Raw genomic sequence first — 15,018 nt, forward strand, 5'->3', positions numbered from 1 at the left:
CTTTCTACTAATAAAGTTTCGTTCTTCTTCTTCTGTCCGCTGGGGTACAAAGTGATAAGGAACGACCGTAGCAGCCGAGGTGGGGGTGTGGCGATTTTCATTGATAGCAGACTACGGTATACAGTATTTGAGTATCCTTTAGATATAGAAACAGCGTGGTGTAAGTTTCTTTTATTGCGAAGCAATACTACTTTAGGTCGCACTTCAGCCCGTTCCGTGGTGAGGCGGTGGTAGGCACCATTGACCTTTAGCGTGACCTCGCTGCGTGACGTCACACCACGCGACCTTGAGTGACGTCACACCAGCTGTGTAAAAACGGGGCCCCATCTCACGCCGTCGCGAGGCGAGGCGGTAGCCACCATAGAGTTAGTAGAACAACTCTAGAGGAAAAGCTGGGCCGGAAAAGTGGGAACCTCTAGGGCGCCGCCCTGTTGCTACTGGTCAATGTGGCCAGCGCAATTACTATTGAAAGAGCTGAAAACAAGTACAGGTCACCGTATGCTTTGTCATCTAAAAACGCATACCTGAGGTTTTATGAAGGTGGTGGGTTAATATTAAGTTTACAGAAAGTGATCACTAAGTCCGTGACTTATGTAAATCACGAACTACGCATTCATTTAATAAAGGATGACGCGAATTTCGGTTTCGAATCTGTTTTTTGGATGCGTAGTAGTTTCGTACAGTTTAGGTTTGACATGCGATCGCGCGTCGACATCGGACGCTATGGCACACTCGTGCCTTCTGTGCCACCGAAGCCCCGAAGTGCCCAGGCATATATATACCTTCACATGTAAGTAAACGAATGTATCTCCTTGTTGAGAATATCACGCGAGTAGGCAGCTCTTGTGGGGCATCACAATCGTTTGAGAAGCGTCACAGTAGAGCATTTTTCTACATGCGGAGCGGCGTTTTTATTTGCAGGTTTCCCTTCAGTAGGAAATTGCTGGACAGGCGGACCAGCGCACCGGAATTCTACTGGCGAAGCCACAAGCAACTCAAAGAATCTGTTTAATTGTTGCACTTTGAACAATCATGCTTCTACAAAGGCCACAGCAGAAAAACAGCCTGATGCCGAGTATTTCTGTGCCACGAAGTAATCAAGAGGCGAGTGCCTAATGCGGACGAAATCGAGTGCATCGAGACTTAGAACGACAGAAAGCTGAGCTAGTTGGTAAGGATTCATTATGCAAAACAGAGGTGAGGCGTGCAGACAGGACACAAGAGTAGAGAAGTGGGCGGCGCTCGTGTTGCATGTTTGCTTGTAAATACTCTATTCTTGTGTCCTGTCTGCACGCCTCACCTCCGTTTTGCATAACGAGTGTATCAACCCACATATTAATAGCGTAGGCGTTTTATTAACTGTGCAATATTTTCAACACTTCCTTGCATGCCATTTCATGTGGAATATCTTTTTTGGTCACAAATTTGTGCAGCGAATCTATTTGCATGATCGACTTCGGGCCTGTAGGTCCGTTCACTTGCACTTGATGCTGAGTCTTTTACATGTATCCATAAACTAGATATGCACATCAGATCCCTGCGAGCATTTTCAAAATTCAGTTATTTTAGACAACAGGCACATATGCAATACTGACATAATCTCAAATACCACTAAGCAGCTGGGACACATTTTTGTTGACCATACTCGCAGGTAAAATAAGTAGATTATGTGGACAGCTCCAGCTCATTTTCCTTAAATCAGTGTGTACAAGGGGTATGCAAAAATAATTTTTTTTCTCGCGCACCGATTCTTTTGCTGTATAAGCAAGAGAACCCACCACGTTAGTGTAACGTATCTTGTACATCACACTAATAAGTGCTTTAATTTACCAAGTGAGATGAGTTACTTTTATGGATCATTCAGTCATATCACACTGCAAGCTGCATTCATCAATCTTCAATATGATTTCGCATGAAACATGTTTCCCTTTTATGCAGATATGCAATGGCAAGCCCTTCCGTGTGTTCCAAAGGTAAAATTTAAGCTCGAAATTAAAGAAGACATTTCTAGTCAGAAACAAGCCAAAATGGTGAATGCAGAGTATCAGAAGCCCAAGGTACAGAAATTATGAGAAGTGTCGAATGATTTTAAGGAAAGAATGGTATTTGAAGATGCAAGATTCTTTAGTGGAAATCAAGCAAGTCAGTATAGGTAGAATACTCTGAGAAATTATGAGAGTAATGGGATAGCACACAATGGGTCAGGAAATGCGTTGTTTTTCTGAAAAACTAAAGCTGATGACTGTCATATCATGAGTCACTTTAGCATCATGAGACTGCTGTTTGACAAATTCAGAAAAAAAAACTATTTAATGATGCTCTCTCCACACTGGGATAAATAATAAGAAACGGATCACGTCTAATGTGGACATATCAGACACCTTGTGAAACACTAAAGGAAAAATTCAGTTTCGAGCTATGGCACTTGCCGCATAGATGTGGGGGGCCTTGCAGCAATAGTAATCGTTACCACTGCATCTAGAAATTTAAAGCATTCATGCAGACAAGGATGATTCTTTATATTTTTGGCTACCACTTCAAATGCCTCCACTATAAGTGTTACAATGCTGCACGCAGCCATACTAAGGATCTCACAGCAACACTTGCAGGTAAACAGCAAAAGCAGTCAAAGTGCTGGTGTATTCTGGACACTGTCTTTGAAAACTTTTAGGCAAGAACAGTGCAAGAAACAGACATAAGAACTGCATTTATTTCTATAATTCCCCATTTGAATGGCCTTTTCTTTTTCCTTCGACAATGCCTTCGCCTAGCCACAGCAGCTCCCTCATACAGACTCCGCAAGCCAAGAGGCCGTGGAGGCAAATGCAGGTAAGGGGCAAGAAGCAATAGCACTGGTATCGACATTCATCTAATTTCTTTCTTTTTCTTTCGTTTAGACAGCCAGCACACCTCGAACAGCCACCTTGACTGCGGGTGTGTCACCCTAGTCGCCAAGGAAACATTTGAGAGAAAGCGACAGGCAATGTGAACAGCCACTTCTCCATGTAAACGATACTCTTTCTCTCGGATGACTCCTACATTCGCCACGCCAGCACACTTGTGCACAAAGATGCCGCGGAGGCACGTGCAGGTCAGAGGCAAGAAGCAGTGGCACTGGTGTTGACATTCGCCCAATTTTTTTTTCTTACACTGAGGCAGCCAGCACACCTCGAACAGCCACCTTAACTGCGGGTGTGTTAGTAGATTCCTGTTGTACATATGCTCATGATAAACTTCAGTAAACTTGAACTTGATAATAAACTTGAAGGCAAATGGGACATTGATGCATTGTTTTTTTGAACATTTATTGTACACATACAATATATGTTATACTTTGCAGTGCTACAGAGCGTATTTTGAAGCTTCCCCCTATATTTCGCACCTTTAATTACGTATGTGTTGTGTGGCCCTCAATTCATTTCATGTTGTAGCAGATGTTTTGTCTGTGTATCGCACATTGGCTTAAGCTCGTGATATCCACATACTTCTCTCACATATACAAAATAAAGTTCTATGTAGTCCTCAGTGTTACAACAAAAAATGAAAGTAAACAATCCGATCGTGGAATTGTGTTTATTACAGTCATTCCTATGACAGTTACTGACAAGTTGACAACTTGAACTGGTCAATCCGTCCATTGCCTCCTCTATTTTTCAAAAATAAAGGAGGCTATGATCCATCATGGCAAGGAATTGTATGTATACATAAAAAAAAGGGGGGGGGGGTATAACAGGATTAGGGCAGTACGAAAAAAATGTACCAACACCGTCCTCTAGACCCATTCCGTTAAGGTACCGTAACAAAGCGCATTAATATGATGAAGTTCATACAACCAACTCTGATATTACTACACACGCCAGGCGACGCGAGCTACATTTGCCATGACGCATTCGCGACTGCACCGGATGCCCTCCATATTATTCTCATTAATCGTGCTAACTGCACCGAGGCAAAAGAAAGATCATGAGCGCAGGTGCCTTTAAAGTATCTCGACCTTGCGAGGCACTGCTGCGCGTGCCAGTGGAGCTGTCCGTGCGAACACTCCCTGGCACACACCTGCCTCGGCGGCCCCAACCTACGTACCGTTCTGCTTCGAGCTTTGATCCCCCCACTGTCCCTTGGGTGCCCTGGAGTTCCTGTGCCGCCTGCTTTATTATAATCTCAGGTGCTCTCCTGAGGCTTCCGTTTGTTGGCTACATGTGCCCTACAGCTGGATCAGTACTTATAATAATAAAGAAACCCGATCTATCGTCGCTACGATAAATCGCGAAAGCCGCTTTTGCAACATACCGCGCCCGTGCGAAGAGAATTACGGAACGCCAACGAAGAATCTGACCACAGCTTCGAGCTCGTAACCTCGTCGAGTACGTGACACTCCTGCAACAGGCATGACCGCTGAAAACCGCATACCGCCGGAAACTTCAACAGGATCATCCCTCGGTTGCATAACTGCCACCTGTACGGCCAACATGGACCACACCCACACCGTCCCGCAACATAGAATAAAGAACCAACTTATAAAGCCCAAACACACGGCTGCGCGCACACACATCACGACACTACTAGCGAGGCGCCATGCTGCTACGCTGCTACGGTGGCCGGATTAAAACTGACTACTGTCACCAAGTCTAGCAAGCGTCTCAGGAGCTGGCAACCTCGGCGCGTAGCAACATGGCGGCGCTCTTGCGGTTCCCGATTTCAATGCATGGGCCCTATGGGTAGCTTGTCCTCTAGAGTCAGTATAGTAACTCTATGGTAGCCACCAACGGCGGCCTAACTCCCGCTCCTCTCACCAGGGGCGCGGCGCGGCGCCCGAGCAATCCTCGCGTGTCGCGACATCAGGCCCCGCACACTCTCAAGTTCAACAAATGGCCACAGAGGGCGAAAAATCAATCGAGGCGCGTTTCAGCGTAAGCGCGCAAGTGGAGCTACTGTAATTTGGTCGACTACTTTAATTTGTGCTTTCTCTGCTAGGGGCGCTGAACATGCTGAATTTTTTAATTTACACAAACCATTGACATGAACAATCGAGGTGTCTAAGGATGCTTTTTTACCTCAGGCAAATAGGCAGTTGATTTTTTTAAAATTTGATTGTTGAAGCTGCTTTTTAGTCATAGCGTCAAGGTTTTTGTACTCGATTAACCACCGACAGCCGACAGCCTATTGGTATCGATGTGTTTCCTGGCCGTTGGCGTTCGAATACTACGGCGGTAAAACATTTTCGAAAGCATGCTGGTTTCGTCTGCGAGTCATTACATAGACTTGCTGTAAAAAGGTCTACTCTTGGCAAAGAATAGTGCCTCATTTTGTTTAGGCGTTGATTATCATAATGAATGCGGCGGAGGTTGAGGGAGTACGCTTGAAGGTACGTTTTTATGCCGTTGATCTCCATAACACCGCAAGTACGCAAACCGATGTCACAGAACACCCGATGCATCATTGTGTGTTCTCCGTCATCGCTTGTTTGCTGTATGCCTACTAATTCTTCATTTCTTCAAGTGTTGTATCCTCCTTTTGTCCTTGCTCTCTTGTGCTTCACTTACAGTATGTCGTTCCGTCAGCTGTAATGCGCATTTGCAAAACCAATACGTTTGATGAGACGCAGTGGTTATCATAATTTCACTACACGTGTATTAAGCTGGCACATATGGTTCAGATACAGATACCTGTATGCGAACTTGCACGACGTTGATGCGGAGATTAGGATAATTATGACACCCGTAAGGAAGAGGCAGCTGACGGCCGTATAAGCGGTTGCGTTCTTTCCGCCAAACTACCCGGCCTGGTAGTGCTGTAAGGATGCTGTATAAAAGTGACACGCGGTGACAGGGAAATTATTATACTTAGCAGCCGACCGTACGTTTTGTAGCTTAGGTCTTCTTTCTTGTGCGTTTGTGCTACCCTTATTAATGAGCCATTTCTTGACTATGTAACCGCGTTTGTGTGGATGCGTAGACGTGTGCTTTTTGTTGTACTTGTAAAATGCAAATAAAATATTTTCAGGCTTACTCAATCTTTGGTGTCGTGTGCGTTTATTCCAGTCGAGGCCATCGTGCCATCTGGAAACCGCATTCTGTCAGTAGCCCTACACGAAATGCAACAGCTGGAGCGCGGCGGCACAATTTAACTCGGGGTAACGGCGGCGTAATAAACGAAAAACCGCTCGGGATAAAAGTCAGTTTAGAGTGTGCCTTAACTCGATATGACTCAGCGCTACATGTATTCTGCTGCGCCTCGATCGTGCTCCCGCCAGTTTGGTTGCTGTGTGGCAAACGTAGCGCCTACATATATAGGCGCTACCAGTAAAGCAACAGAACACCTGGTAAAGCGTGTGCAAAACCCCGTTTCCGTTTCCTGTTGTACAGCGCCACCTGTGGTCGCATACTTTAGTTCACGACGCCACCGCTATGCTTATTTCCGTAGCACTGTGGAAGGTACAGTTTCCCTTCTCTAAGTTTGTATAGGTGTTCTGTGGCGACATCAGCAGCGGCCTCCTCGCAGCCGCCGACGTTCGGCGGGTGTCGAGCATCGAGAACGTCGTCATGCGCTACTTGGACCTCTCGTCCTTCAGCTCGATACGGGCGTTCGCCAACGGCGTGCTGAAGTCCGAGATGCACCTGGACGTGCTGGTGCTTAGATGATTCACTGTAAGCCGTAACACTAGCATAACCCAAGACTGCCACCAGCCATACTACCAGCTGATCCGAGAATAACACACTATTGCTTCGCAATCACCAGGCTTAACCAAGCTAAGCCACGGCCGCTTGTTTTTTTTTTTTTTTTTTTTTGGGGGGGGGGGGGGGGGTAAACGAAGTTGTTATCGGTGCAAACGTCATTCTTAAGCTTCCGTTGCATGCCACCGCGATTGTCGACGAGCCACCGCAAGCTAAGTAAGAGAAAGCGGACCAATCGCAGACGCCGGCAACGCCCTCTTCATCCGGTTATCGATATTCAGTGCAGTGGCTCGGCCTCATCGAATCCCTCTCCACTTGAGCACTCCTCGCCTCTTGTGAGCCAATTAGATAAGACAAGCCGCTCAGTGCAAGCAATGTTATTCGTTTTTCAAGCAAACAAAAGTGACCTCCCATGAACGAGGAGAGCATTTGATTGGTTTGTTCAGACAACCCTGCGGGTGACCGCCCGATGCTTGCGTCGGCGGTTACGCAAATCTGACGTCAGGAGATTGGAATAAAAACATATTGGAATAGTTTTACGTTATACGGCCCCAGGTGTTAAACTCCGTAGCTAATATATATTTTGCCTCCCAAATAACCATTCAATTACGTATGCAACTTTGTTAAGTTTCACGATGCAGGTACTAGACGTCCTCAACTTGTATTAATGTAACTTGTAACTTGTATCACTGTTACCCAGCAAAACAAAAACGAATGAAAAAAGAAAGACTAATGGAAGCCTTGCGTTTTCAGCATTAAGTAGACTTAAGTGTCGCGAATATAGTATTTATTTATTATTTTTTATTTATTGTACCTTCAAGTACCGAAGGCGTTACAGAAGGGAGTGGAACGAAATACAGAGCATGTGCAGATAACAGGGTATAATATGAAAAAAAAAATAGAAAGTGTGGATTAACAGAAATATTCTTCTATATAGCAGTTCTAAAAACAGAAGTATCGGTTATGTTAACAATTGAGGCCGGCTGATGATTCCGTTCATTGGTAGCTTAGGAGTAAATTAATAAAAAATAGGTTCGTGCGACAGTGTGGAACGCTCAATTTATGGTGATGGTCACAACGAGATGATACGTATACAGGTTCGGAGAAAAGTTCGCATTTTAATTCTGGATTGTAGTAATAAATTTTGTGCAGCAGTGATAAGCGTGCTAACTTCCTACGGGATGAGAAGAGAAAGAGGTTTAAAGTAGCCTTCATAGATGTTACGCTTGATGTCCGAGAATAGTTAGTAAGAATGAAACGTGCGCTACGATTTTGTATAGATTCTATTGCATTTGTTAAGTAATCTAAGCCAGGGTCTCATACAGAAGAGGCATATTCATAGCTTTGGACATATTAGTGTTTTGTACAGAAGTAGCTTTAAGTTAGCAGGTACCATAGAGAAATTGCGATGGAGGTAACCAAGCGTGCGGTTAGCATTGTTAGTGATGTGGTTTATGTGTGCTTGCCAGGAAATATTAGATGTTATGTGGATGCCTAAGTATTTATAGGAAGTGACGTCTTCGAGTACAGAGTTCATCAAGTGATAGTTGGATGGTTTAGACGATGCAGTATTGCGGGAAATGCTCATTAGTTTGCACTTTTGGCTGTTAAGTCGCATTTTCCAAGTGTCGCACCAGTTAGTTACCTTGTCTGGATCAGATTGTAGCTTTAGAGTGTCGGAATTTCATAATATTATTCTGTAAATGACACAATCATCTGCAAATAACCTTATGCTGTACGCTACACAGTTAGGCAAATCGTTAATATAAATGAGAAAAACAAAGGTCCGAGAACAGAACAGTACCTTGCAGCACCCCGGAACTGACAGGACAAAGCGAAGAGTCAGAATTATTAGCTGAGACAAATTGTGTTCTATTGGATAAGAATATTTCAATCCATGAGATAATATTACAGTCAATGTTGATTGTATTTAAATTTAGACAAAGTAATTGGTGTACTGTCACCATATCTCTTAGCTCTATCCGCTAAATTTAATGTTTCAGTGGGAAACAGATGGCTGCATTGTATTCCGTTTTTGTTCCCATTTCTCCACTCAACTTATTTCGGCTCCTACTTATTTCACACAGTAAATCTCTACAGTAAATTTTTACTGTTTAAACACAATTAGTTTTGCTTCTTTAGTATTCAATATGCTTGTTTTACTAGCATATAAGAGCGTCTTCGCTTGTCTAGACACCGATTATATGAGCTTTCTCTCCCTGCCTTGAAACCATCGCTCCTCATGTGGCGACTCGAATGCCCTCACATCCCCTTCCTAAAATATAATGCATTTATTTATTTATTTATTTATTTATTTATGTATTTATTTATTTATTTATTTATTTATTTATTTATTGGAAATGTTCGCACCAAGTGCAGTATGTCGCCGGCGTTGCTGCCTTCACACTTCGCCATCCCACCCAAAGTGCCCAGGGCAGTCGTAAACCAGCAATGCAGCGAAAGAGATTCAGCGTGACAGCTGACCGGTTCTGTTGGGTGCATATCGTTAGTTTCATTATTCCCCTTCTCACTCCTGCACGCATGGCAGTCCAATTACTCCCACGTGAATCAATTGTTCTTGTTATTTTTCGTCTTCGAAATCATTGCAAGTTTTATTCAAATTTATGCGTCCCGATATGCCACATTTATTGTCAATCCGCAACAGAGGGTCCGCAGCTTTCGAGTCTTCATCGTGATCTCCTTGACCACCCTGATCGTCATCGAAGTCGCCACTGTGGTCGGGTCAGTTGTCGTCTGTGACATCGGATCGCCAATGGATGTGCCTTTCGTGCCATTCAGTGAGAAATTCTGGCCAACCCTTTCCTAAATATTCGAGGTTTTGTGTTTCTCGGGAAACACAGTGTCGACTGTATACTGTAGATGGTGCCTGCCCGCTTTATAGCTCCGAATAAGGTGCTAGGGGCACGGTATAGCTTCCCAGCGAACACACGCACCTCTTGTGCTACCAACCTCGGAGTCGCAACGGCGCGCAAGCGCGACCACGACATCACACACGGTGATAACAAAACAAACCAAAAACGCTTTATCGAGTCTTCTCGCCTTCCGGGACGCTCGACAATCACGCAGGAGGCAGGCTCGCAAGAAGCGGGGGTATTCACCATGGCTTAGTGCTGCGGCCTCCGACGTGTGGCGTTATTCGTTGGTCTCGGTCGTGGCGGTCTTTCAAGACGCCGATTACACCTTCTCCCGCGCCGGTCGCCCCCCCGCTTTCGTCCTTTTCGAACTTACTTCGGGCGTGGATGGTCCCATTTGGGACATCCTCTGTCCGAGAACCGGTCGCTATCGCGCACGAGGGTGAGGAGGAAGTCAGGCAAGGGTATGTTGGGGCACTCTAAATGGAAGACGCAACGAAGTTTCGCCATTTGCCACAAAATAGGAAAGAATCCCAGCCCATATCACCAATATTTAAGTCCTTCACTTTATAATCAAAAGCACGATGATATCGAGCTCCACGAGACGCTCTCCTGCTTCTCAATAAAAAAAAAAAAAAAACATCACCGCGTCTTTCAGTCCGTGAAGGTGGTCGCACACCGAAGCTGTGTTAGTTACACCGAGTGTTACACCATGCAAGTAAAACTTCGCAGGCAGTCTATATTGTAAATCTTTTGTTTCACCATTCTTTCCCCTCATTTTCGCTTCTGCGTGCTTTGAGGGGTGAGCATGCTTTAAGAATGCTTTCTTTTTTGCAATTCTCCCAGTGTTTTTTTTTTTTCTTTTTTTGCGCGTGATGTTCATGCCTGCGTTTTGCAGTACTTTCTTTTTTTTTCGCGTGCAAGTTGCTGCGCCCCTATTTTGCGCGCCATAGGGAGCGCAAGGTTTGGTGTGCAATAAAAACCCTCTGATTGTTTTCTTATTCATTTTGTATGTAATGTTGTATTTGCTTGGTCTTGTGTTGTCTCTTCTATGGCTATCTGAATGGTGATTGCGCGCAGCTCGGGGTCGGCCCTATGACGACGAGCCCGTCGACGAGCCAACTCTCGCTGACGCTCGCGGTAGGCAACTTCTTCCTCAGGAGTGCGCACTACTCGTGATCTTCCCATAGTTGCAGCTCGGATGGAATGTGCGGAACCACTAATCCAAAGCTGTGTATATTGGGCGCAAGGCCCATCACCGCGATGGAGGGAACGACGTCAGTGACGGTATGCCCGCAGTCCACCGTCGTCGCTTGTGTTCGACGTCTCCAGTTTGCTCGGTGGTGTGGTCCGCCCGGCAATGCCGCTTGCGATTCTTCAAAATTGCTTCAAAATTATATCTGTACTTCACGTAAGACAATGAATGGCTCATACCTCTTAAGCAATGGTTCATACCCCATAAGCGCGGCCTCCCCATTACGACGACAGAAGAGAAGTGAAATTCTACGCTGGAATGACGAGCGGCAACGGAGCCTGATGGGTATTCCGTCAGAGTCCACCTATTGGACTGTCCATTTCGGTCAGTCCTGATTGGATGCAGCACTACGAGAGAGGAGGGGACGAGCGGCCATAGCCAATCAGTAGCGGCCAACATGGACAGTCCACTGGGTGGACTCTTACAGAATACCTCCCCCCCCCCCCCATGCTGTGAAAGAAGACGACGACGACGAACGCGTGAGAAGTGGCAAGATTGCGTTCGCGCGGTTGCGCCGAGGGGTGCCAACGAGCCAGCTGTGCAAAAAGACGACAACCTTGGAGCCATTGCTGATGATGATACTTTTAGCGAATTCCGACAACGGCGGCACAGGCTACGCTGTAAAACAACTAATATTTCCCCTGAAAGCAGATTTGGGCTAGCTGATAAGTAGGTGTTCAAAACAGGGTAGCCATGATGTTGCTTCCGGCGTCTGTAGTACAGAAAAGCATGGCGAGATTAGTACCATCATTCTGAGGGAGCCGTATTTGAAGCGATGGTGTCCCTACCATCCATTCATGAGCGAAGGGCAACTTGACAGACGCAGGATAACCCATTAGCTGCATTAATCGAGAAACTTGCGTTAAACTTCGTAGAAGAAAACTAAAGAACAGGGTTCTCCTTTGTGTTGCTAACTAACTTCAACCATGACAACGGTTCTCGACTGCAGAGAATGCTCCCACGTTTTATACTGTATAAACTAGAATACAGGTCGAAATTTTTCCCAGAAAGAAAACCAACCAGAAACGCTCCTCGCCTTATGCAGCGTGCTTGAGGCAGTCGTCGTCAGGCCAAGTCAAGGTCAGAAGTCCACCTATTTACTGGGCCGACCTATAATCTAGTTTATACTATACTGCGCTAACTTTTGAACTTCTTACCTTAAATGATCAAAATAATTTGCATTTCTGTACGTGCACGTCATGAGAGTTGTTGTTATGAATTGCGTCCGATTCGTGACCTATCATCCGCATAGTGGGTGCATGCCAGCATCGAAGACCGTAATCATCATTCCGGACTATCAACAGCTCGGACAAGTGCACCAGCTGGGGGCGACGGTGGCGGCGGCGGCGGCGGGACGTCAGTGGTGGCCATGAAGCGATCCTCGCCATCACACTCGCCCCCTAGAGGAGGCCAGAAACCGACCACCACCACTTCTTCAACGGCGCCGCCGCCGCCAAAAGCTCCAGCGAGCAGCGCACTTAAACCGAATGCCGGCGGCCCGAGTACCAGCGGTGCCAGTGGCAGCGGCAGCAGCAAACGTCTGCCCAAGGGCATCAGAAAGGACACCGCCCAGAGCGGTGGTGGCGCTGGAGGCGGTGGACGAGTGGCGACTGACGTGGCCGTGTCGCAGCTCCCCGACGACATGATCGCGGAGCTCCGCGAGGCGTTTGCCCTGTTCGACAAAGATGGCAACGGCGCGATCAGCACAAAGGAGCTGGGCACCATGATGCGCGCCCTCGGCCAGAACCCTACCGAGGCTGAGCTCAAAGACATGGTCGCCGAGGTAGACACTGACGGCAACGGCACCGTGGAGTTTCCCGAGTTTCTCGCCATGATGACCAAGAAGGCGCGCGCAGCGGACACGGAAGAAGAGATCCGCGAGGCGTTCAAGGTGAGCGCGCTTCAACCTTCACTTTCCCCAATTCGCGCTCAAGCCAGAATTCACCCTTCACCCCTGCGTTCGCTTGAAGCAATCGATCGGCGATATCTATAATAGGCCATCCTCGAAAGATAAGCATAATGACACTCGTCCTCCAATGTTATACCCGTAATGCATGCCAGACATGCTGCAGCCCCATCAAACATGGAGAAGACATAACTAAGCCGTAACTACGTTTTTAGCTGGACATAAATTGAATTCTATTTTATAGGGGCGTAAGAGACAGCAACCACTCGGCCAATCGGCGGAATATGCATCAAGGAGTCATGTGCGGGTTGTGGAAGAACGTACGCTGTTGCGGTCAGATATTATTATCGCCACGACCAGAATCCAAACGCCCAGAATCTGCTGTGGCACATTCATGTCACGGTTGCAGCCTTTAAAGCAAACGTCAAACGCTTGGAAATAAATGCAGAGATTATACTCTAGCCGTAGCGCCCTCTGTTGAAATTTCTGACTTTATCGCAAGCTAAAAAATGAGAACTCATCTAAAGCGTCGCAAGGTCGTGTCCTACGGCTCTGATGCGGATGCAATCAAATTCAACATGAACTAAACATTTACCTTGTAAAAGTAATCGGTAAACCAAGTGCACGCTTTAGGAGCACTCCAGAGTAGCTTCCTTGAGCTACATCAGGTACCCTATAGCGGCTCTTCACGCTCTGCAGCTGCCTTTTTCCTCTTCCTCCGAGGCAACCGCTTCTGCCAGATGTTCCAGTTAGCTGCCACTATGTGAGCCTGTGCATGTTGGGTTGTGTAAATGAGGCATTTCATTCGTCACCCTAGCATAAACGAAGTACGATGAGTAAAACACGTTAAACGTACCTACATAAAACCGCATACATACAATAAAGGATGTACGTTTCTCTCTGTCTCTGTACAGAACACGTGGCTAAGAGCATTTATCAGACATAAAAGCGAAGATGGGCAATCATGCTCTGCAGCATTAGCATGGCGTGAACGAGAAATTAGTCTCAAATCTTTAAACACTGCCACCTACACTTCTGTTCTTCTAGCATGCCTCCTTTCCTGCAGCTTCAGTGCCTGTTGCGGTTACATTAAGATCTGGCTCATTTTCACAGGAGCACCAGCCTCAGCTCAATACCAACGTTTAACTAAAATGTGTAGACTTCACCGAACTTTATACAAAGAAAATGTTTTGTATAGCAATTTTATCCCACGGGGTGGGGACTCTTTCAGTTGACACCGTTATCACAAAGCTGCTATAAAATGGTGAACTTTTTTCTTGAATTCCTGCGCAGGTCTTTGACAGAGACGGGAACGGCTTCATCACAGCAGCCGAGTTGCGCCACGTTATGACGACATTGGGCGAGAAATTGACGAACGAAGAAGTCGACGCAATGATACGGGAAGCTGACACGGATGGAGACGGCCAAATTAACTACGACGAGTTTGTTGCACTAATGACATCCACGTAAACGTTGAAATAAATGCATTTAATTTGTCCTGCCTATGCCATTGACATCTACTGCACACATATTGTTGATTGTTTACTGTACCCGCTACCGGTATCGTTCCCCCTAGACTTGAATCTCGAAGAGTAATGTTACCGTTGTTTATGCTATTTTAACGAACTAGCAATGCATAGTTACGTTTTCTATATTTAATTCTTGGTCAAAAGCTGGCCGTATCATAACGGCAGGACGCTTAGTGTGTGCCTATCCTGCACCAACCCTTATTAGCATTAGCAGCCTGCCCTAAAAAAAGTAAATGTCATTTCTTGACCGTTTGCTCCATGTCGCCGCAAGACAAACGTTTAAACAGAGCCGTCGCAAGGGATGTGCAGCTGTCTCGACATTCAAAAATGACGTACCACGGAAACAGGTCGGCCAAGAATTCAAGTAACGGTGAAGTTCCTAGCATCGAACACTGCTGCTACCTGCTATGCGTGCTCGAGCAAGGAGATTTACTTTGTCCTCCTACTGCGCTAACACGTAAGCTAACTCGTTGCTAATACGTGATGTGGTCGAGCATAACACAGACGTATCACAAAAGGTGTGAACTAAAATTATGCTTGTTCGAACCTGTGCTTTCTACATGTTCTAAAGTTGCAAACACATTGCGTCTTGAAGCAGCAAATGGCATCCTCTTCCAGTTGACTTCTCCACAGTTCTTGCATGTAACTATACTATCTAGCACGCGTTTCTTCTGGCCTCTTCTGTATAAAACTGCGTCTTGTAGCTTTGTAAATCTGACTTTCTCTCAAAACAAATCTTGTGCATCACTGCCAAACAGCCTAACGCTGTTATTCGACACAG

The 15,018-nt window shown here is 46.0% G+C and overlaps 1 protein-coding gene and 1 long non-coding RNA gene across 2 annotated transcripts; both read left to right on the forward strand.

Moving 5' to 3' along the window:
- Positions 1-789: 789 nt before the first annotated feature.
- On the forward strand, positions 790-3,278 carry LOC140216127 (uncharacterized). Its single transcript, XR_011892805.1, has 2 exons — positions 790-2,829; positions 2,898-3,278. It is a non-coding gene; the product is annotated as an uncharacterized lncRNA (long non-coding RNA).
- Positions 3,279-12,098: 8,820 nt separating this feature from the next.
- LOC126541592 (uncharacterized) lies at positions 12,099-14,207 on the forward strand. The gene is made up of 2 exons (XM_050188420.3): positions 12,099-12,693; positions 14,002-14,207. The coding sequence occupies exons 1-2, from the start codon at positions 12,172-12,174 to the stop codon at positions 14,176-14,178; spliced, it is 699 nt and encodes a 232-aa protein (XP_050044377.2). The 5' UTR covers positions 12,099-12,171; the 3' UTR covers positions 14,179-14,207.
- Positions 14,208-15,018: the final 811 nt, after the last annotated feature.

Source organism: Dermacentor andersoni, chromosome 2 (genome assembly GCF_023375885.2).
Source record: "Dermacentor andersoni chromosome 2, qqDerAnde1_hic_scaffold, whole genome shotgun sequence".
NCBI classification, from domain to species: domain Eukaryota; kingdom Metazoa; phylum Arthropoda; class Arachnida; order Ixodida; family Ixodidae; genus Dermacentor; species Dermacentor andersoni.